Raw genomic sequence first — 25,140 nt, forward strand, 5'->3', positions numbered from 1 at the left:
AATGTAGCCTGAATTGTCTGAAAACTTAGCATGGAAATAACTCTATAAAACTTCTGTATGATGTTTGCTGTGTTCTGTTTAGACCTTAAAATTAGCCTGATGCTCTTTGTGTCGTATAATGAATCAGGGCTTGCATTTGTTTCACATTGCACAGGTTTCATATTTGCTGGTGTCTGCCTGCAAAAGTGCCACCTTGTTAGGGTAAGTGGTTTTGTCAGTAATAAAATGAGTTGTACAAAGGGCAGGTAGTAGGATGGCCCTTTTGCAAAATATTGTTGTTAACTAAACGTAGCAAATGATGTTTTTACCAGAGTACCTGTTCAGTTGTCTTAAGACTGGCATTGCCTGGAATTAATGGAATTCTTTTTAATTTTGTAAACATTTTTTTAAGACTCTATTAAATAAAACTTGCTTTTTGTCTTCCAAATTATTTTAAAACACAGATAAAATTTGTTGGTCAGTTTAACTAGGAAATATTTTAAATGGATTGTCAGACTGGGGATGTGCTATTAACATTGGTTTGTGTTCCTTAGCCACTGACTAAGCATTCACTGAGGATGCAAGAAGTCCAGGTTTGGCTTTCTTGAGAGTTTGAAAGGATGCAAAAGTACTCCTCTGTCTGAATTTTCAAAAGATTTCTCTAAACACAGGGATATCTAGGACATTTAGGTCAGGAATACCTGAGTTTGTAATGTTTCCCTCACAGTAACTAACTTGGCAGAGCAGGATCTGGAGTCCAGGTGTCCCACCTTTCTTTCCCATAATCTCCTGCATACTGACTGTTTTCACTCTTTTGCCATCTGGCTGAATGAATAATTCAAGGTTTTGAGTAACAGCAGAGTAACTCAGCAGGAGTGGCTGAGGAAGGAGGTGTGGGGATGCCCTGACCTGGAGAGCTGGGTGGCTGCCTGATGGGAGACCCAGATTTCCAAGTGGTCCACCGCATGCTCCAGAAAGAGGAGCTTGAACTGGAAAGACAATTCTCTGCAGTCAGGTTGTCAGGTGGCATGTCCAGTACCTTAGTTCTTCCTCTCTTTCACAGTTTCATGACTTCCAAATGCTGGCTGTCACTTGGAGTTTAGGGGACACTGGCATGTTTCGAAGCAATAAATGTATCCTTGCTTGTGCTGACAAATTTTTGCTTTTGCCTCATTACATCTTTTCACCCCCCGTACCATCTATAAACACAAGAAGGCAGGAAAATAAATGTCTGCAACAGTAATTTTCTAACTGGATGTCAACATATGCAGCTGACTAGAAAGGTGCTTTAAATCATCTTATAGGTGTTTTCTCAGAGATGACACTCTAGTTATTTGAGACAACTGTTTTTTCCACCTGCTGTGAAGGATGAGTTGCCTTTTGGACACTTAAATATTTCCATGCTGTTAAAGCAGCAGATTGAAAAGCAGATGAGAAAGTTCATAGCCAAGGCTGAAAGTTCAGTTTCAACTTTTAGTTTTCTGACTTGTTACTTTGTGTCACAACCTAACTGTTGTTCTCACTTAGAGTTATTAATTAAGAAATACCAAGTTTACCCATTTAAAATTAGTTATCTTTCTTCACAGCAAATAACAATGAATTTCATTCCTTTTATATCCTATGTTAGATAGTGATTGAGAGAATAATAGATTCCAGGGACCTTTGATCTACCATTACTGTAAAATAAAAATAAAACTTATTCTTTTTTTCCCACTGACCATAATGATTTTAACCTTGTGTACTAATTTGAATGGGCTTGTGGGGGCAGAGTCTTAAATGAGACACAAATGAAGAAAAAATTGCTAATGCTGCCACTGTATATCTAATGAGCACTGTGTAATAAACCATAACCTCTTCAACATTTCTGTGGAAAATGGTGTGATTATTTTGGATGGCTGGCCCTCTGTGTACGGCTCATTACCATCTGGCATAATGTGTATTGATATAGCCTGTAATTGTCAACTCTTATTTGACATGCTGCCTTTAATAAATGTGACTTGCATGGCTAGAACCTCCTAATGGTTATATGGAAAACTGTAATTAAATAAAATATGTATACTTATGTAAAATCCACACCCTTATATCCATAAAATAATTTTGTAGAAGGTCTCTGTTTTTCTTTGTCTCCTATTCTTAGTGGGAATATTTGTATTTATTCCCAGGTTAGTACTACATTACCAGTGTGGATACCTAAATATGCGAAGACAGACATCAATCTTGAATGTAGGTTGTTTCCTCTTGCAAATACATTTTGAAATATTTATTTTCTATGTACGGCAAGACAGAATTAATATACCTGTTGTAATAGAACAGGTTCTCTGCCTGATGGTGGCTTTGTGTTCTCCTGCACTGGAAGTGGGAGGTAATTCTAATGGGCCAAATGGGCTCTCGTTTTGGTGTTTCTCCTGAAGAACGTGGCTGAAATAAATGCATTTGTAAATCTCAGGGCTGTAAGTATTTATACCTTCTTACAAGAAAATGGGCTTCTGGCCAATGGTAAGTTTTCAGATAGAAGGACGAACATATGCTGCTAAATCATCTTCTGTTTATTATCTGAAAAGTTTCCTTTCCTTGCCTTTACTGTTCATTCATATATAAATAACTAAGAGATATCATTCTAGTAGACATGTTGGCTGCCTTGCAAAACATAGGATTTCCCCAACTTTAATAAATTTTAATATCTGTGCTATGGGTGTTCATCAGGCGTTACCTTCAGTGACACTGTTGATGGAGAGTCCATTGTTGCTCTTTGTAAGAGATTTTGGAAAGTGCCTTCCCTTTATTCTTTTTGGATTTCCTTATGTTCAGGCTACTGGATCTTATTCTATGTTTGCTTGATAATCAGCATATTCTGTTGAATTTGTTTTCTGTAGTATAGATGCTTAAACTTTCTTTAGTTATCTGTGACCAAATCTACTGATTCAGTATCAGCCTTCTCCATGCATAAAATAACTTTTGTTCCTCACTTCATCTGTTTTCTTTGCTTTGATTGTTAGTACAAAAATGTTGAAAAGAGTCATACTTTCTCAAACTCTTACTGACTGAAGTTTTCAGGTGATGATTTTTACTGGTATCAGAAACTCAAGGTTAACAGAAACACTACTTTTGCTAATATTCCCTTAAATCATCTGTGGATCTTACTGCTCTATTTGACCACAGTTGCATTCTGTATCTTAGCTGATTATCTCGGATGACCTGTTCTTTTACCCTCCTTCCACCCTCTTCCAAACTTTGGAGGCTTTCTTCTTGAAAGAGTCTGTAGTCCTGTATGTATGTGGTCTGCACTGAGATCTTTTGATTGATTTTTTTTTTTTGCATTGTGTATTTTAACTTGAGTAAAGCATATTGAACCAGCTCAGTCGACTCTGTATTGAGGATGATTCACTCTCTTTGCTGTTTATTAGCTCTGTTATTCCTTTTCTCTTGCCTTCTCTCCTGAGTGTAAGTTCTCTGGACCTGCTAACTGTAAAATCTTACCCACTGCTGCTGTTCATGACCAAAATTCACTTCTGGGCTAAGAGATACAAACACCTGCTTGTGTAAATACGTTGCCTAAAATATAACAGGTTTTCTACAGTGCCTTGCCTTTATGCGGTTTTGTTTCTGCCTAACCTTACATAATGGACCAATGCAGTTCTTAAAAATTGTTCTTGGTTTTGAGGCTTTTTTTAGTATATCTCTTTTTAAATGGCCTTTACTCAGCTCCCTGTCCATCTCTGCATTTTCTCACCCAGTCCTTTATAAATTTTCTTTCTTGCCTAGTTTCTCTGCTTTGTATTTATTCCTATCAGTTTTTCAGTTTGTCTAAGCTAGATAGGGAAGGAATTATAGCTGATTCAGCTTTGTCAAAACCACGATTTTTTTTTTCTTTTTGTTTAATTAGCTTAGTCTTTTTAATTGGGGATTTGTGGCTTTTTGGTCATATAGCAAAATATTCATAAGGAGTTTCCAGAAAGTATTCATATTTTTCTTTTTCATTTATCTAACTGATTCAGCTTGTTTTATCATTGAAAATATTGCTCATGTATAATGCCTGTGAATATTATCTGTCATATTTGTAAAGAATGTTTGTATACTGGTTTGGATTATATTGTTTTCATATAACAAATGTCTGTAACTCACATTCATTTGTACCTAAACTTTTCTGATATGAGGTCTTTGTAGCAAATTGAAAGTTTCATATAGAGAGTTCAGGTTAAATGCAACAAATTTTGAGCTAGCAAAATTTTTTTTAGAAATTTAACCTAGTGTCAATACATTGTTAATAGACCCAGGTTTTTGCAATATACATTATTGCATGAGCATATTGAACACTGAATATCTGCATCATTATTTACAAAATGAGAGAAGCAATTCTTTGAAGAAGTAAGCATCTTAGCTCGTGCTATTACTTGATGAAGTACTTAATATAGTCTACATAGCTGTTCTTATTAGTCTATAGCAGATACTGACTGGAATTTCAACCTGCCTTTTATTAGAAGTTTAAATCTTGGTAATTGCCTTATAAAAACACAATATTGCATTTGACAGCTTTACTTCATTTTGGAAATGTAAATCTTCCCATAGGGATAACCAGTGATTTTAAAATGTGATTATGATGTGTGATTTTATAAATTTGATAGTATGCTTATAAATTAATAGCTCTAAATTTTATTATTGATTTTTGGCATCAGTGTTCAAGTAATCCAAGAAGTCTTTTTCCAGATAACTTAATAATTTTTTCTTTGTATCTTTAGGTGAATACTCATGTTTTTTCCTTTGGATTGATCAGTTAGGTTAAGCTAGCCATCCTTCCTTTAAAAAATAAAAAAGCCATAAAACCTAAGCTGTAAAGCTGGTTTTTTTTACAATGCTTATGTAAGTACTAGCTCATGTCTCGCGTCTGTTTCTTCTCTAGCAGTGTAGGAAGGATCTCTGAGAACAGGAAAAGTAATTGATATCTCCCTTTTTAACAGTTTCTAGTGCTCAGGAAATCTGTAATAACTGCAATAAGATCCAAAGCTAGCTAAGTTTCACATATCCTGGTTTGTGGGGATTAAAAACATACCTAGGCCGGCCACCCCATATCACTGTTCTTTTAATACTTATCCCTTGCAAAATGTCCTTTGTATTCTTCTTGCTAATAAAGTCCCAACATGACAAGATCTGTCTGCACAGCAAGTATGTCTGGATTCTTACCATGTCAGCCCAGCCTCCCTGTTCCTCATTGTTCACACAGCTGCATTGTCACTGGTTTCTGGATCTTACAGTAGCTAGGTACTTCTTACTGAGCAGATTTCCTCTCGATATTCCCTTCTTTATTGGTCCCAGCCTGCATGCCTGCCTCTGGAAACTGGAAACGTCAGTTTGACTTTAGTGATTCTGGTGGTATTTTCCTCCTGGCTTTTTAGATTAACACTTTTGCCTTTCATACCAAGCTTGAGGTAGTGATCCTTACTAGGATCAGTCTGGATTCTCTCACCTATTTTCCATAATTGATGCTTTTGTTTCCAGGCTGGGATTATTTTTTTTTTAGGCTGTGTGACTTGAAGTGTGCCATGATAAGGGCATCCAACCCAAGGAAAATGTGCTATAGGTTGTGATCACTGTTCTTTGGCCACTGATGCTGAATATAGGAGTAAGCCAGACACAAGTTCAGCAGTTAGAGCTTAGTTTTGTTAGGGATGATGGTGCAAATGTGGTTTCTTGCCATCTGGTATGGGTAGCTGGCTCCCAGGCTGGAGGGCTCCTGGCTATGCTGTGGTGACACAGTGGTGGCCGTGTTGGCACATCAGTGGCACTAGTCAGAAACTGATACAAGTTGGTTCGCTTGCGTGTTGCTGTCTGGAGTACAAAGTGGAATTGGTTGTTCTGTGGTAACTCTAACAGTAAAGCAAAGACCTGCAGAAATGCTTCTTCAAAATTCCTGCACTAAGGAAGGGAACAGGACCCTGACTTCCAAGTCAGGCTTCTCACTCTCCGCTACCAGCTACCTACAATGCTGCGGGAAACTGGCTTGCCAAGTTCAAGTGAATGTCTGCCCACTAAAAATCAGAAAACATTTTCAAATCCCATCATGGACTGAGCGAAGATCTTAATAAGACAAAATATGGAAAAGAACCTAAGCAACAATCAGTGGTGGGAGTGACAGAGAGTGAAAATATAAGATGTTTTCAAAAATAAATAAAGAAAAATACATGAAGGAGCATTGGTAGAAATTTTGCTTCAAAAACTTTGTAATACTGGAAAGGGAAGGAAATGAAAGAAATAGGAGATGTAGCCAGTTTAAAAATAAACTGGTTGTTAGGAATGCAATTAAACAGCACACTCAACAAACTTCATAGACCTGATATCTTTCAGCTTGATTTATCCCTCGGGTGGAAGATGCTCCTGTGTCTTAAAACCAAGATAGAAGAAACCACAGAAGTCTTGGTCTTTAACCTTGTTAAAGGATAGGAGTGTGTAGATGTTTTCTGCTGATGAACAGATACATGAGTCATGGTAATGTGGTGAATGTTTGGTGCTCTCCTCAAATCTGCTGCTTAACCCTGAAAATTTTTCCTGTGAGTGAAATTACAGCATCTGCCACACATGTTGAGTGGCTTAAACACCTGCACCCCTGCCATTTAATTTCTTATAAAAGAGGATATACACAGAAGATGGGAATGAGACTTCCCATCACTATGATGCTATTTGTTACTCACTGCATTGTTCCTCTAATCATGGTTTATTAACCATGGCATTGACTTTGACAGGTGAATGGGAAAAAGAACTGTAAAATCACTGCCCTTTCTTGCTGTGTAACTAAGTGAACTGTCTTGGTGCAGCACCACCTAGTACCCAGAGCATACAGGCTCAACTTGAATGTAATTTAAGCACCTTCTTGTCTTCATAGAACTTTTCTTTGTGTTCACTGTTCACAAAAAAAATAAAATCAGATACCAAGTGCTGCCCAAATACATAGTCAGTACCTGAAATAATTGCTTTGATTCTTCAGTTAAAGCTTTTTCATATGTAGTTTTCCATTAAAGACACTATTTCTTTTTATTTCAAATTCATAGGTGTGTGTATATAAAGATTATTATAGTTGTCACTGAAATGGAATGGATGCTGATATTTTTAATTTTTTTTTAATCCTGAATGTAAGGCTTTTCATTGAAATTAATCCTTTTTGTATTGAAGGGAAACTATTGAATTGACAATCACAAAGAAAACGTTCAAATCTTGGGTGTGTACGGTTAGTCACTTTAATTCAAAGCTTCAATGATAAGAGTTCTTAAAGAAGTTTTAATCTATCAGTTTCATTATCTTTGTTCATTGTAGTTGCTTCAAAAATTTTCAAATATTGTTTTTAATGACTATTTTAAGTCTTTGGCCTATTTCTGTGAAATACCAGGCCTAAAAATGACATTTTAATTAGGATATATTTCTTAGTATATATTTCTTTGCATAACATGTCATCCTTTGAGAAGCCCAGTTCTGATGGTTAGCTGGTACAGAAAGGTAAACTAACTCAAGTTCAATACATCTGTACTATTTAATATGTCTCATTTATCATATGTTTTACAGAATCCTGTTATTTCTTTTTAGAGTAGGACTTGAAATTAGGAACTTGGGTGGTGTTTTGCAGGAAGTTCTTGCTTCAGAGGTGAAAGGTGTGGAAGTGTGTTACCATTTGGTCATAAAGCTTTCCTGATTATTAGCACACTTCCATTTAGGAACTTCGTGTGTTTAGAAATGTTGACTCTTTTCTCAGTACCACCTTATACCAAGGTAAGTGCAGGTAATTCTTGTGGGAGACACTTCTTTTTTTTGTGACTGTGGGCTCTGGAGCAAAAACAAGATGGAAGCAGTCAGAGTTCTTCATCCCACTGCCCCGTTTCTAAGTCCAGTATTGCTAAAACATTATTTTTTTGCATGTTGGGATTGGCTGCTTTCAAACACTAAATTTTTAAATCTGATTTGTATTCCAGATGGAGAAAGCTGTGTGTAGTATTTCTTCAGCCATTAAGCAGTAACTTCATAACAGCAGTGTTTATTTGTTGGTCTTTACAAGGAGGATCACGTCAAGGATCCTCCTGTATCTGTGGCACTGTGGCCTTGTTATTGTGCCTGGATATTCTAGAGGTTACCACAAAAAGCATTAAAAAATGCATTGCCTGAGATTTCTGCAATAGCATTGATTCTTGTATTTTTAGTCTGCTAGGGAGAGAGAGTGGAAGAACAGTATGTAAGATCAGAATTGGACATAGATTATCTGCCTAATATGGTCCTTGTTAGCACAAATAATGTGAATACTATTTGAAGAACAAACGGATTATAGAAAAAGAAATGAAAACATCCAGATCCTGCGCATTTGGAAAGCATGACACTGATGTATTTGTGTAACCTCTTCATGAACAGCGATGCTGAAGTCGAAGAGGGGGTTTTGATTTCCTTCATTAAAAGCTTATTAAATGAAGAAATAGGACAGTCGTTGTTTTGCTTCAATAGTTGGGGGTCACAGAGGCGGGCCTGGTCTCCTCAGGATATTAATGCCTGCTTTCAGCTGGGGGAAATGAGCCGTCCCTGAGTTAGCTGCAGCTTTATGTGCTCGTCACTAGGGATCCCCATATGTCCTGGGATCTACGGCAGTCGGAAATGGCAGAGCTCGGCAGCGGGGAGCAGAGGGCTCTCATTGCTATTCATAACAGGTAGCTCGGCTCAATCTGCCCAGAGCAAGTCTGTTTAATGTTGATCAGCTGTCCATCTGATAAACCGAATTGATACGGACATTTCCTCCAAGGGCTGCCCTGACAATGACAGCAGGAGCATCGGGATGTCTTGTTAGTCTTTTTCTCCGAGCTTGAAAATTTATTAACCCTTTGTTAGAGCCGAGCCAAGCATGATTACAATACTGCGACTGGGTTGTGCGAGTTTCTCCCTCTCGTCTTTGAAAAGCAGCCTCAACCTTCAGATTTATTTTCTTCTTGGAGAATGACTGTTTGGTTTTTGGATTGCTTTTGTCTGGATGGAGCCAACAATTTATGAATTATAAAGGCAGCTTTTGAAATAGCTTTGGTTTTTTGTGCATGGCAAAATATATTGGGAACCTCTATTTATCCTCTCCCTCCAGCTCATCTGCTGTTTGTGTGCCTGCCCAGGCCATGTGATTATCCCAGCTCTTCTTTCTTGCTAATTGGCACTGATCTCTGCCCTGAAACAGGTGCTGCTGGGGCTGTTCACAGGTCACATATATTTGGGGCAGAAGATGACTTTAGATTAATATGGTTTGGGGCAGCTGGAACACATGTGCACTGTCCAGAGGAAACAGAATTCGTTTGCTCAGCGCAGTGCTAGTACCAAGGCAGAATCTAACCTGAGCATATACCAGCAGGTGTATTTGTACATGACGGTATGGAGCAGCTTGGTTACTCAGTGAATCAGTGCTTGGCCACTTCTGAATAACCACAGAGAGCATAACACGCCTTTGTACTATGTTGTAATTAATTACAACTTTAAGGTCTTCCATCATCTGTTCAGTTGAAGGCATGGATTGCATTTTTGCTCATATGTGAAATCTCCATGGCATAAAGGGAACTGCTTGAGTCAGAAAATATGTGAATGTGCTGAAGATTTTGTAAGAATGAGTCCTGTGTGTATTTAGCATTAAAAAGATGCTCCAGTGCATTGCTTTGTTTCCCCCTCCCCTTGCCCGTGCTCAGTTATTATGTCTGTTCAACACCCCATTGTCATTCTGAGCTAAGGTGAAGTCTCTGGGCTCCTTGGAGTGACAGTCATATTGAGGGCTACAGGGTTGAATTGTGGGAGGAGAAGGCTGTGCTAATGACTCTTTTTCTTGCCTCTTCCAAAAATTAAAATAGGGAGCAAGCCTCTATGGAGTAACCTCTGTGGTAAGCCTCTCATAGGGATTTGTAACCCCCAAACCCAGAATGTATCACACTGTGTTGGAGTAAGAAGTGACTTGTAAACCTATCTAGTGAAGCTGACCCCTTTGCTGGATAGTCACCTTTGCTGCTTCTGACTAAGACCACCAGTGAAATATCATTAGTACACAGTTTTAAAACATTCAACTGTTTTTCCTCTCCTGCCTGAACCCTTCCCCTTTGGTAGTATTGAGCTGCTAGGTATTCTGTTATTAATTTAACTCTAATTTGAGTAGTCATTGACTGCAGCATTCTTACATTGTTTGGATTGGCTTGCTCAGGACTCCCCTGCTGATATGTCCTTTGTTTCTTTCCATCATTACTTTCTGCTTGGTATTTTCTTCATGTCACTGTCCCTCAAGCTTCTGGTAGACAAAACAGAAAAAGAATGCACCATGAGGACTATTGCTTTATTTTGTGAAAGACTTCAAACAAAGGGCAGCATTCTCCCAAGTGGAACCTGTGGTACCTGTGGCTTGCCTGGAAATACTTAGTGTGAGTTCTCCGTGTTTAACACCTCCTGGTTGTGGCTTCTAGTACTACATAGAAGAGCTACATGATAATTAATAAAATACCTGTTTAGCACATGTGGTCGTTTGGTTTTTTTTTTCATTAAGAATCTCTGTTCTGTTCATAGCATCAAACAGAATTGTGCTTTTTCTTTCTTTCAGTCAAAGAAGTCTGGCAGAGATTACGGAGCTGATCCATACTGCCTTTCTGGTGCATCGTGGCATAGTAAACATTGGTGAGCTCAAGTCCTGCGATGGCCCACTGAAGGATATGCAGTTTGGGAATAAAATGGCTGTTCTGAGTGGAGATTTTCTTCTAGCAAATGCTTGCACAAGCCTTGCACAGTTGCAGAATACCAAGGTAAAAAGAAAAAAATTCCTTTACTGCCAAAGCAAGTAAATATTAGCAAGTATTTTGTAAGAGAGGCCCCCTAAAAAAATCAGCAGTTATGTATGTATATATGGAGCATCATTTAAAAATCAGTATGCTTACGTTATAGCTGTAAATTTGACAGACTGCTGCTGCTGTGAATGTGTTCACCACTCTCCTATGAAACTACTGTGATGAGGTCTCTAGTATACATTCTGAAGCACTGTAGTAAGGGATGGGTGGTTAATTTGGTGAATTTTAGTGTCATCTTCATGACATGTCAGGCTACAACACCTCTGATAAACTGCCAGCTGAAGACACGTTTGGTCTGTTATTTTCTTTTACTTTGTGCTTTGTTGAAGGTTTTCTGTCTTAGGTAATCTGGGGAGCAAAAGACTTTGCTGCTTTGTCTCAGGTGATTTTTTGCTTTTAATATTGTTGAGGATTTATATGTGCCTAAATATTGGATTGTCCTACTAACATGGACGTACTGGCTTCTAAAGGACAGCAGCAATGCAGCTGCTTAGCCTAACTGTTTGAAACTTTACAGGGAGATGTTTTTAACAAGAAACGAATTGTGTATATGTATTATCTTAGAAAATGAGACTGGTGGAGGCTTTAAGGGATCCTCTCTCTAGTCAGCTCTTCTTTTTGCCAGATAGGATCAGCTACACAAAATCATTCTTGACCCACATTTATCAAGCTTGTTCTTAAAACATCCCATGGTGGAGAGACATTCCTGAACATCCCCGTACCAGCCTAGTGTAACACCTAACTGCGTGGATGGCTGAAGAGCTAAGTGTGCCATTCCAATGGAAACAGGAAACAGTACTTTTTTGCAGAGGAGCTTTTCATACATTTGAAGATTGCTGCCATGTTGTAATGTAAAATAAATGTTTGTCGTGTGCAATTGTCAATAATCAGCATAGTTGTAATTGTGAGCCTAAAGAGTCTACTTTTTTCTCCTTGCGGTGGTAGCTGAGTATTTCTGTACTCCTTTGATCATGAGTATGACAGTTTCTCTCAGGAATGGTGTCATTTTCTAACACAGAGCTGAGATTCAAGAGAAGAGACAGAAAATTAGATGTCAATCTACTGGAATAGTAGGTTAAGCCACTATGGGGCTAACTTGTAGTAAGTATTAGGAAAAAGAAAATTAAATAGTGCATACCATAACCAAAATTGGGTGTAATTGATTTTAGTAATTATTACTAATTTGTATCAGTTCATTTTTTTAGTACCCTGGAAGTTTCTCAAGTCAGACCAAGGGATTTAACCCTACATCGGTTTTCTGTTTCAGCATAAGAGGAAACTTTTACAAAATGTAGCAACTATTACTTTGCATTTAGTACATCATTAAGTATTGCAGCAGGAATGTATAATCCCTGAAGACTTGCCAGGAAACAAGCCTACAGTGAAATGAAGCACAAGTGCAAAGAAATACTTTTTTTTTTTTTAAAGCAATCATTATACTGCATGTTGGAAAATTCTGCCAAAACATTTTAGCACTTTTTTTCATTTTTCTGACATCTAAATACTTTCATAGCTTCTACATACGATAAGTGGGATGCCATTATGGAAACTGATTGACTTAGTAAATTATTCTTTTTCATACGTCTAACCGTACTAGCAAAGTTAGAAAAATTGAAGTACAAGCTATAGAAATCTCTTGACAGGTGCAATGATTTAAACATACTGTATTTATTCTTTTGTAAATGATGAATTTTCAAATCTGGCATCTGTTTTTTAGCAGTGTGAAATAACTGTGACTTTTTTCCTTCATAATGTTTTGTGTTCTTTGATGTAAAAAGTAAAAATCACAGTACTGCTTTTTTTGCTGGCATTTAGCAAATTGGCTAATGAAATGAGCAGCATTTTATCGTGCATGGTACTGACCATGGTAGCTATAACCTCCATAGACATGCATAACTATTGTATAGACCAGAATTTAAATTAAAGGGGGTTTTAACATAACTGAACTCACTGCTACCAGGATAATTTTATTGTGCTGTTAAATTCTTGTCTGTGCTTGTGTATGATGCATTTATCTCTCTACTTCTCTCGGGGCTGACAATTAGACGTGAAATTCTGTAGTCGTAATGAAATGCAGAGCTATTTTATAATTGCCAAGGGTAAAATTAGCAAAGTCAATTATTTTCCCTTAGGCTTTTCCCTGTAGATATTAAAAGGCTGCAAGGTAATTGCCTTAGGTAACACTTTGATTTTTAAATAACATTAAATATAGGAATTGTTGTTGTTAATTCATAGTAATTTTCTTCTTCCTGCTACTGTTTTAGAATATAACTGTAATGATGTTAACAAGAATCAAGGCTCAGGGTTTGTGGGTTTGGGATTTTCTATTAAACTAGTGCTCATACCTCTCATAAGTTTGCTAAAGTTATGCCAAAGAAGATTTTGGGGTGGTGTTTTGGGTTTTATGGCTTTTTATCTCTGAGGTGCAAGGACTAGATTTCTTGGAATGTCTGTTAGAAAGCCTCCTGTAAGGTAAACTCTGCTGTTGTGCTATTACAAAATCATAGCAAATTTTGTTTTTTGAACACATAATAATTCAAAAGAAAGCATTCCCATTTTCTGCTTTGTGAAATCATGATACGTTAATTATGAGTACAAAGTTGGTATCAGCCGAGGCTTAAAATGTTGAAGGGCAGATGCATGTGTGTGCTACACTTTTGTAATCATGGCAAAGTTCTACATCTCTTAAATTAATAAAAACTGTTGAAAATTAACACTTATTTCTTCAAAAGCCTTTACAGTACAAGGTGTTTGATCAGATCACATGTGTTAACAATTCTTTTGTACATTCGCATTACTTTTTGATCACCTTATATAAACTAACCTTTGGGTGGCTCTTCTTGGCCTGCTGATTGCAGTGATGAATTATGTTGTTGATTGAAAATTATATGGAGGATAAAATCTTACTTCAGAACTTCATGCTGTGGCAGATTGTTTATTGCTAATGCATGGATTTTAGAACTGAATTGAGCTCAAAGATGAATTAGTGTAGGATCTTTTGGTAGTTGTTATATCAGTAGTGGTATGGTGAACCTTTGGCGAGGAAGGGGATCTTTGTGTTTTTGCTACTTAACTAACAAGGCAGTAATGTGTGGTAATGTGCTGACTTATTGGGTTGGGGTGTGTTTGTATGGGATGACAGTTTGTATGGGTTATTTTGATAGGTTTTCTCATTTTGAGGTTGCAATGCTCTGATACTAGGATCCTGATAAGATATATGTAATATATATGTGGAAGTCATTGTAAACATGTAGATGCGGGAGTGACGGAGAAGTAAATTACGTCTGCCTAACAAAATAAGGTAGCTCCCAGCTATCCTGTGGGATATGTGACCATAAGCAGTGTTAAATAAATGTGCTAATAAATTATTAAGAAGTGTAAAATGATCTGTTTAATGGGTGGTTCTTTGTTGCCATCTGAAGACAGTATGTCTTTAACATTTGTTATCTTGCTTTGCTGAGCCAAGGATGTGGGGCTGAAACTGCTGAAAGCAAATCTTTTGAATGAAAGTCCTTCTTTGACTCTGGTAGCAAAAAGTGTTAGTTTTTGTCTTTGATTTCTGCTTAAGCAAACTGCACTTCCTATGATATTTTAGGCTGGCATTCAGATGCTAACATAGCAAAAGTAACAAACATTAATTGACATTTTTGTCACCTGTCATGTGGACGTGGGATATGGGCATTTTACCACAAGTGAAGTGTGGATCCTGACCATTATATTATCAAAAATGTGCTTTTTCAGTGTTTATAACAGAGAAGTTGGAAGAAGTCTGTCACAGCATTAAAGCTGGTGCTTCCTTGAGCATCTGAATCATCAGATGTCTTATGAAACTATAGAGGAGGAGATGCTTAAAAGACATAATTAAAACCAGTTTTGATGCTCTTACACTCTAAAGAGAATGATACATAGAATTTCAGAAGGCTGAAATGGTGCGTTTTAGTGCAATGACTAGAAAATGATAAAATAAACTGCAAATGCATTTCTTGCAACTTCATAAACTGTTAAGAAGGCATCCCTTTGTATTTAAAGAAAGAAAATCCACAAACCAGCCAAATAACCAAAACAAACCACCAAAACACAACACATGCAAAACAAAAAATAAACCTCTCCAAAAAAAGAAAAAGCCTATCCCCAAAATCTGAAGTACATGTTATGGTACTGTTCTCTGTAGTTCCTACTGAAATCTTAAGAACTGAGTCTATTTTTTGTCACTGTAATTCGTAAATTCTTCTTGAAATGATTAAACTCTTCACAGAAACACTTCAAAATCTGCAGGCTGAAAGCTTGGAATTGGATTTAAGAATCTTGTCTGTCAATGCAGAGCTCTGCCAGAAGACCACATTGTAGAGCATTGTTTTATTAAGTACTATTTGTTCGTAAATAAACAGTAGCACAGATGTAGTACTTCTATAGTGGTTCCATTTCCTTATGTTAAGTTTATGTATTCCTAAAGGCATAAGTGTGTTGTTTATCAAATAAGTCTTGTGCTTACATAAACATCAATAAGTTACTCATTTAAGCCTTCCTATGTCTTCCTGTTGCACCCTCCTGAAGGTGCCCTGCATTTCACATAAGAACTGTTTATCATGAGATATGGTTTCTACTTCTGTAGCATTGGTTGTGGTCCTATGGGGAAGGCTCAGTTTGGAATTTAGGCAATTTGGTTCTTTGGTGTCCAGTGAAGAATACAGAGAAAATCCTCTTTCTGAAATTACACCAGTTGCTCTTTTGATGTAAATTGGTAATTTGACTTTTTTGGGCATTGACAAACAAGTCAGGTAGAATCTACAATTTTAATTTTTACATGTCGTTTAACAAAGGTGTTACTTGTGTCAAACTTTTTCTTTCCCTGAACAATTCCAAAAGAAGAGCATAAATTTGTAAAAAAGACCCATCACGAATCTGCCAAGAAATACCCTTTTAAAATGGAAACTAAATGTTAATAGTTGCCAGTGTAAAGGCAACCATTAGCAGCTACTGACTTGTAATAGATTCAAATTACCATCCCTCAGAACAGTGCCTCATTTTGTTAGAGGTAGTTAGAAGGTCCTCCTTCATAAGTATAGTTGAGATGAGTTATTTTCAGAGCAATGAAAGTTATTTTGAACGAGATTTTTCTTCATTTTCTCTGGTGGAATATATGAACCGTAAATATCTGCTGAGTATATTTACAGCATATGTTTTTATTATCTTTTACATAAAATAAACAGAGACCTTTATAATCTGCATTTTCCTACTGGGATTCAGTAGCTTTATTGATCAAAGAAGGCATGATGAAAAAATCATGGAGAAATGTTGAGAACCAGAAGTAATGTGTTTACTCCCAGTTATAGTATTCATATAGAAAACTGAAGGCGGTGATAAAACCTTTCTCAAAACCTTTATGTATTTTTAATTGTTTTTAACTCTTTGCCTTTGCTCACATATTGACTTCCTTTTTCTTCCCTAATACAAGCTACTGTTGGAGATTAGTATCTTTAAAATGATCAACTTACAGAGCAGCTAGGTGAAAGGAATTTGGTAAGAAGCAAAGATCAGATTAGATCAAATCAGATAAAGAGACAGTTTATAAAGTTTGATAGTGATCTTATCTTCTGGTGGAAAAAAAAAAAAAAAGAAAGATTTTTATGTAGAGAGCTGAATAAAGAGCTTTTCTGAAGCACTTTATCATTTGTGCCTTGCTGTACCTTTCCCTGAGGCACTGTTTGATGATGATGTACTGGACAAGATAAGGAGTAGGATAGTATCTATATTGTTGAGTATTTTTGTTTTAATTTAGTATTTCAGAGTGCCACAGGGGCATCTCAAAACCAGACACTACTGAAAAATAGAGATAAGCTTAAAGAGCTGTGATTTATGGAAAAATACGCTTAAGAAACACTGCTTTGTCTGGATACTGGAGGAGAAGAAAACCAAGAAAGAAGTCTAATGTTTTTGTATGTTTAAACTAATGGGAGATGACACGGCAACATAGCTAACATGATTGTATTATTACATAATAAAGCTCTTCCTTAGGCAACCCTAAATAAGCAGTTCTGTATCTTAAAATATTGAGATACATACTGAATATTGTCATGCAGTTTAGCATAGCTTTTATTGGAGAATGGAAGCACACTTAAGTACCGAGAAATACATAATAATTATGTGTGAATCATAATGAAGAAAAGTGTTATTTGTTATAATTATTATGTTTAGATGGCACCAAAATGGACTAATTTACGTACCCTTTGAGAGCTAAAATTAGGTTTTGGGGACTGTAAAGTAGAACAAAAGAGATGTTAATTGAAACAAACTTTATGTTCATTTCATGGACATGTATTGCTTTTTCTTCCAAATGTTCTTAAACACTGGATTTTTAATAAGATTTATTTACTGAAGTTTTATCATGTGAAATTCCTTTGGTAGAAAAAAGGCAATTTTCGTAATCTTTGATATAAGAATTGAAGCGCTTGGTGGGGGAAAAAATCTTGTATGTTAGAGATAAAAGGTTAAAATCCATTGGAATCCTGGTAATCAAATTTTTTCCAAACTACTGCTGTAAAACTTTTGTCTAGAATTTCTGCTGTCATTAGAGGCAATGACTTTTACTGCTGCCTTGGGAAGGCTGACCTGGAACAGGGACTGGACAGAGCTAAGAGAATAAAGTAGGTATTTGTTAAAAGGCCTTTATTGTACACCTTGGGCAGGACAGGGCCTGAGCAGGGCTACACCCAGGATGGACCCAAAATGGTCACAAAATGACTGACAGGTCATGAGGTCTCACACTTTTATAAGTTTTGGGCCATTTGCAAATTGGGTTTATCTGTCCAATTACAGCTTCAGATTATGAAGTCTCATCCTTCTTGTTTTCTCTCTTCAGTCCACTGTTGTTTGTGCTTTTGGGCCTCAAACTTGTAAGGGTTGTCCTCGGTCTCCATCTGGGAAAGCATTTGTTTTGTCTGCCTACCCTGTGAAGAGAGCTTACTAACGCTTAATATGAAGCTCAGAACTACACACCTGGGCAGCACAGAATCTGAAAAACGTGAAAGTTAAAACTTAAGGTATCATTATGATAGTGATGATGCTGATAAAACTGTAGAATGATGCTAGATGGTTATTGTATTGTACTCTTCCCATTGTCTCTTTTGGTGCTTGTGTCTGTGGAAGAGTTTCTTAGCCAGTGCATCTTTTGCCATTGTTCTCAAGAAATAGCCCCTAAAATAACACCTGAGCAAATGAAACATTCAGTTTTCCGGATATTTCACAGGATTTTTTCTATTTCACTTTTGCTATGTATAACCAGTAATATAATTGAATATTTGTAAAATTTCATTACCTTAATGGCTGTGGTTATATGTTTGAAAAGTAATCTTTTAGAGAAGTTAAATTAGAGGATTAGGTGACACATCTTATTAACTTATTAATTCAATTAAAATTCTAAAAATTAGACTTAATCTGTAGTGGTGATAATGTTAGAAATCGGCTCATTTTAGATCAGTAAGAGTCCTGTTGCATTGCAGTGAATGTCAGCTTAACTTTGCCTTTATTCCTAATCAGTGCATTCCTCAAATAGGTTTATCTTTTACCTCAGTGGCCTTTTGCACCTGTACTGGACTTTAAAGCTAATGCTTTAAAAAGCTTTCCTAAAGTTAGACTCCATGGGGGTTAGTATATGTCTGCATGGAAAGAGTATATTTTTCTGTGATTCTTGGCCATGGCACTACTGGAAAATTTTATGTTTAGATTTCAATCTGTTTTCTGTCCTCCCACTTCTGCATGAAAAAATACTTCTAAAAAGACAGAGTGATTTCTGCCACTTCCCTGGATGGATGTCTGTGACTTACAAACAGTGCCTTGTAGCAGAATGATTGCTGCAGAACATGGAAAGACTGAAACTGAGAGTGATAGCAGATTATGTCATGACAGGTATGGTTGTATCATCAGGTCTAGATTAAAGTCTTTCCCAAAAATACACTGCAAGAGTATTTTTAAAGCACCAAGGCATGGTGCTGTTGAGAACAGAATTGTGGGTGTTTGAGATTTGCCTCAATGTCACATTGACCAAGCAACTGACAGTCTCGGGAAGTTTTCCATTCAGTTCTGATGAATTTTCAGTGGCCTACCAAAGATCTTTACACCAATTTGCACAAAGTCTATGCAATATTCTTGTCTCTGAATCATCTCAGTAACAATTTCCTCAACTTACATGTGAATTCACCTTCCTCATAGTAGCAATCAGACTGTCTTTCTGCTTCTCTGGTGTGCCCAGCAGACCGAAGTCAATGTTTACTGCTTGAGTTCATGAACCAAATACCTGTCATTATTCCAGGTAAATATTGTCTTCCTCAGAGGTAAACTGCACAGCTGCTTCTAACACCTGGTTTAGTAATTCTTTTTCTTATGGAACTGCTGTTTGCCTCATAATTAACAGAATGGTCTGAAAAATACAGATCTGCCATCTGCATGAAAGAGAGGGCTTTTCAGAGATGACTAAACATCAGTGAAGGAGAAGTTAAAAACTAAAGAAACTGAAGAAAGGCTGAATCTGATGGAAGTCAAAGGTCATTCATCATCTCAAGACAATCACTTTACCTGGCAAATGAATTCTGGGTAGTTGGGGTCTGTTCCTCTTATATTTGCTCCATTAATGTACAGCACTGAATTGGCAGTTGTCTGGTGGTGAATACAAATACTTCAAGAGTCAAAATTATTTACAGGCTTGAGATGTGCATATTACATATGTATGTATATATGTATAAATGTATATATAAATTTTATTGAATGTTAAAGCAAAATTTTGGAAGAAAGATTTATTTTTCTGCTTTTTAAAGTCAAACCCCCTTACTTTTCAGAGAAATTGCCTTTGAAAGATTTAAGACAAGCATTAAAAAGTGTCTGTATTTAATATTTCTGTGATTCTTAACAAGAATATATATCCAAAATCAGTGCCAGAATATGCAGCAAATAGATATTCAAAAGAAAGCAAAATTTATTCTAAGAAATTGAAGTGATGAAAACTTTTGGGTATATGATGTTTTATTCTCCATGAGATGCATACTGTGGGAAAGGGCTCTGAAGAGCCAGCAGTTCTGCTACTTCATTCACCACTAAATTAGAATAGGTATTGGCTCTGCCTGTGTTTCTTAAACAGAGACATTTGTTACAGCTTTTTTTTTTCCACAGCTGTGAATAATCATCATGGAGGAATTTGTTGCTGAATTGCTCTAACCTTTATACAAATTGTAAAATGAAAATGAATTTTCACAGAACAGGCACAAGACATGAGAGTACTGATGAAATTTCAGCAAAAGCATTGGAAGAGGCTGCACGATGAAGTGGTTGAGTCACCATGCATAGAGATTTGTAAATGTGACACTTAGAGACATGGTTTAGCAGTGGACTTGATGGTGCTGGGTTTAGTTTGGACTTAATGATGATCTCAAATGTCTTTTCTAGCCTAATGATTCTGTGATTCTACGGTCATGTCCTCCAGAAGTGATATTTGCTATGTCAGCTTCATTCTCTTTATAGCTGGAGTGGAAGATCACAAGTTTTGTTTTCATGGTTTTATTCGAAATCTGTTTCTCAAACATAGTAGGATTCCTACTGAGAGTGCATAGAAGGATAAAAAGCAGTCAGATCTGTATTGGGTGAAATGCCGTCCCAGTGTTATCTGAAACAGACCTTTTTGTGTGTGTGTGTGTATTTAATATATACCATCTTGCATCTTTGGATGCATGGGGTATTTGGTTCTAGAGGTGGATTTTCATGACAAGGCAGTTGATACACAGTTTTACAGGACTGGAGGTTACAGTGGTTAGTATATGGTCAGCTGTCCACCTGTGGTATGGCTCCAACAGACAATGCACTTTTAAAAAATGAAAATATATTTTTGTGATGATATGTTTCCAATTCAAAGCTGTTAGCAATAGCGATAACAGTCTAAGATTTATCTGCATGGCCTTTCTTAATCTCCCAAGAATGTAATTATTTGTAATAGGGAAATCTATTCCTACTACAATCAGTAAACTTTAACTCTTACCTAAGAGAGTATTTGTCACCAGCTCTGTAACCTTGATTGTATTATTTCAAAGATGAGGAAAGTTGGTATTGGTGCTGCAGATATAAATATGCAAAATCAGCTGTGGTCCTCCTCCAGCAGCTGCTGCTGTCACAGAATGGTTGACATTGACAGAGATCTCTGGAGATCATGTAGGTCCAAAGCCCCTGTTCAAGCAGGGTCAGCTAGAGACAGTTACCCAGGACTATGTCCAAATGGATTTTAAATATCTCCAAAAATGGAGACTTTGCAACCCCTTCGGGCAAGCTGATCCATTGTTGGATGCCCTCACAATAGACTCTTTTCCTGTATCCAGATCACATTTCATGTTTTCATTTGTGCCTGTTGCCTCATCCTCTCAGTGGAAACTGTTGAGGAGAATTTGGCTCCCTCTTCTGCATTCCTTCCCATCAGGTGTTTATACCCGTTACACTGTAGGAGAGGCTAAAATAGATGTGCCATGTAAATAGGGCAATAGATGATAAATCTTCCCCTCCCTTTTCACTGCTGTAAAGTTTGTCTTTAAAATGAACCTTTCTATGGTAGTGTTTTTTGTAAAAGTGCTTAACGTCTTGGCACTTGGTTTCAGTGTAATAATATGGTGAAATGCATAAAATTTTAGCAGTAATAAAAATGAGTTAGTTGTATTTTTAATCAAAGTGCTGATGTATTTGACTTCTTGTTGGCTAGCAAGAATATTGAATTCCTGGATGGACTGTAACTGCTTGTTAATATTAGTGTTTTGAAATTCAACAGCATTTCACTTGGAGTCTAAAATCTGATTGCTGCTACCCCTGGTAAAGGAGGTTGTTGATTTGTTAGTTTAACAAACATCCGCAGCTTCGTTGATTCCATCTGTCAGATGCTAAATGGTCTTACTTCTGATTCACATTTGTTCAGCTGCAGATTGTTCAGAATAGTAAATGCTACTTGCAGGTGCAATTTGTGTTATTCACTTTAATCCTCAATTCATTTGTGAACATATCCCAGTTTGATGGTTGTCTGCAGCAGCACGACTGGGAGTAGCGTTTTATAACCATACTCGTCTGTATCACTTATGGATGAGGAGGGGTTTATATCTACATTACCCTGTAGTCACAATACCTTCTTCATTCACTGTTTTATAAAGAAGAAAGTTGTAGTGAAATTACCCATCCAAAAGGGTCAAGCTGAAGCAATCAGGTATTTCTCTAACGTGGGTCGCTCAGCAACAGTTGTTGAGTACTTTAGTGCAAGGATCTGCTGCCATGGATCTGCAAAGGTATTAAGAAACTGTGTAAGGTATCATGTGGAAGTAGACAAGGAAAATTATAATTCTTCTGTTGGTTATATTGTCCTTAAGGAAAATGACTGAATTATGCACTAACAGTCTTTACACTGATGAAATCCAATTCTGTAGATAGTGCTGCAGCAGCATAAAAAGGGTAACTTAACACCAGTGAAAATCGCTAAGGCAGACTGACCTTAAGGTAGATTTTTAACAATATTAGCAATTTTCAAATTGACGGCTGCTGATTATTTTTTATGTCTTAGAAGCACCTTTTTATTAAGTAGTGGGATTGGGTGCTGTGTTTACACTGTATTGTTATATTGTAATTTGCTACTAATTCATCATTAACAGAATGAAGAAAACCATAACTGTGTTTTCCAAGACCTCTATGCTTGCTAGAAAGGAAAATTGCTGTCCTTCCTGTGTGTTTACTTCTAAGAGAGAGCCAGAGCCAAAAAACAGTAAAACTCAAGGCGATTTCAAACAATAAATCCAATACGATTCAAAAAACATTAGATTAAAAAAAATTCTGTGGGCTGGCATGCTTGGTTACCTGTATGACTAATGATGTTTGAGGAGATTACCAGGAAAGAAAATTGAATTTCACTGTTCTTGGCACTCCTTACAGTTTTTGCTTGCCTCCTCTTTTTTTTCTAATCATTATTGAACAATCAAAATCCAAAATCAGCTCTTCACTGAGTTTTGTCTTTAGCTTCCTGGTGTTGCAATGTTGCTAGGTCAAATGCAGGAGAATATTTAAGGGCTTTCTGTGGAATTTTTGAGTGTTGGAGTATTTCCCAAATTAGTGGGGTTTTGGGGAGGGAACTGCAAGCTGAAGGAATTTTTATCTGTATATTTAATGGTTCCTGACCATCTAATTTTCTTCTTTATTTTGTGGAGAAGTGCTGCTATGTTTTCAAATCTACATCAGCAACAAGGATTAGGGTCTGTCATAGTAGTTGTGTGAGGAAAGGATATTGTTTCAACATAAGGATGGAAGGAATTACTTGTGGTCCTTCTTGGAAGGAATTTGGCAAAGCTAAGGAAGTTTATCAATTAGAAATTGTGAGGGATGAAGAACAAAGATTTAGCCATTGCTGTGTTCTTCCTAGTGCTGTTTCCTGTCTTCCCACAAGAGCTTCATCCTTTCTGTGATGTTTCCATTGAAAATATCCAATAGAGTCTGGAGAGGCACCATGTTACTACTCTGAAACAGAGTGATCTGTGTAATCAATTCCATTTCAGCTGTTGAATTTAAAATAAAATGACCATTCTTAGAATGGAGCTCAGAGTCATTCCTTTTGTAAACTGGGAGGAAAAACAGGGAAAAAACCATCAAGTGGTCTTATGTTGCAGTAAACTTTAAATAAAGTATTTTGAAGACAAAGAGAGCAAAGTGCTTGAGTTGCTGAGTTGGTGGCACCAGTGTTGTGTTTTCATCCAGGTTGTTTAAAAACCTTGTGAAGGACGAGTGGGGCTCAGAATCCATTCTTTTTACTGTGCTTGATAGAGTCTGAATCATATCTTTTAACTCTGGAGAAAGTATTCTACCAGAATGTCCTCTATTCTATGATTTCCCTGCATTCCTTCTAGCACAGGGTTTCACTTCCATTAAAATACACCTCTTTTTTCATAGACAGTTGAATCTTTCACGACAGTGAACTGCAGTCATGAACTGGGGCTGCTGTACTTGAAACAGTGAACATACGGCCCTATTCTGTGACACCATGTATGATGGCTTGGGAATTCTGAACTCCCACAGATAAGTCCTCAGGAAACTACACAAAATTCTGATTTCAGGAAAATTAAGTAGGACATTCATTAGGTGATTGGTTGGATGTCCTGAGTAATTTTCTGAAGTGAATTACCAACATTTTTGTTTATTTCTTCAAGTAATATGTAGAAATTTTGAGCTTGAATAATTAGACTCAAAGTAAATTTAAAGAGTCTTGAAGGGCTAAAGCTGTGCCTTTTTGATATACAAGTTACTACACCAGAAAAAGGTGCATTAAGTTTCACCAAATTTCTGATCTTTAACCCTACAGAAGTCTTCTGGGACTGAAACACAGCATAGTCTTTTGGACTATTTCATATCTGAATGAATTTGAGAGATCAGAGCATGTGTTCTACCTTGCTGTGGGATGAACAATCAAATGGTTATGTCTAGAATTTACGTCATGTTATACACTTAGTGTGCCTAAATAGTAGGAGGGATTTTAGCTTTGACAGTCCTTCTCTTTTGCCTGGATTCATCCTAAACTGATGGCCTTTGTGTTGACTTTTTAGAAGTGGAAAAGATCACATCCTTACAAAATGTGTTGAATTAATACCTCCTTAGGAAAAAAAACAAAAACAAAAACAAAAAAAAAAAAAAAAAAAAAAAAAAAAGACACTGGCAGAACAATTGCAAAACGTGTTTAAAGGGTGTGAAATCACTTGCAGGTGCATTTGTCACCTGCAAGTAGTGGGTCATCACCCGGGCCTACACAGTCGTGGGGGTACTGGAGGAGCAGAAAACAGCACTTTGGGAGATGCTGATGCAGAGTGGAAAATGAAAAATAGAGTGGAAGTTTGTTTTCTCTAAAGTGTGGTTGCTCCTGCTCATCCTGAGTACCTATAAGGGACCAGACTTCTCAAAAACATATTGAAGAGTAGAAAACAGTGGGAACAGAGGCCTTTGATCTCTTTTGAGATGCTTTTTTCAAGCACTAATTCTGGCTTTCTTTCTTCTAATCCTTTCAGTAATCCTTTCTCCTCTTTCCTCATCTCTGAACCTTTTTAAAATGGAGCGCAACTGTCAAATGAGAAAAGAAGCAGTTGAGAGCACTTCATTTTTCATCTAACATTCTTTTTCCTCAGACTTGCATCTCAGAAATGTCAGCACTGGTCAGGCAGAAAGGCAGCAATGAGAATGAAGACAGCTCGGATACTGTTTTCTGCTCTTGTGCTGGCATACTGCATGATTTTCTGGAAAATCAGTTCACTGTTGCCATTTTCCCCTTATATAAAACAGTAGGGAATAAATTTAGCAGATG

General features: G+C 36.9%; 1 protein-coding gene across 2 annotated transcripts in view; it reads left to right on the top strand.

Moving 5' to 3' along the window:
* PDSS2 (decaprenyl diphosphate synthase subunit 2) overlaps positions 1 to 25,140 on the top strand; it is a 111,852-nt gene that overhangs the window by 59,493 nt on the left and 27,219 nt on the right. For both annotated transcript variants that reach the window (XM_066179463.1, XM_066179464.1), the window contains one exon: positions 10,556 to 10,754. In XM_066179463.1, coding sequence (XP_066035560.1) covers positions 10,556 to 10,754 — 199 coding nt within the window. The remainder of the gene's footprint in view (positions 1 to 10,555; positions 10,755 to 25,140) is intronic.

This window comes from Chamaea fasciata, unplaced genomic scaffold (assembly GCF_029207755.1).
Source record: "Chamaea fasciata isolate MVZ Bird 193981 ecotype frontalis unplaced genomic scaffold, bChaFas1.0.hap1 SCAF_3, whole genome shotgun sequence".
NCBI lineage: Eukaryota > Metazoa > Chordata > Aves > Passeriformes > Sylviidae > Chamaea > Chamaea fasciata.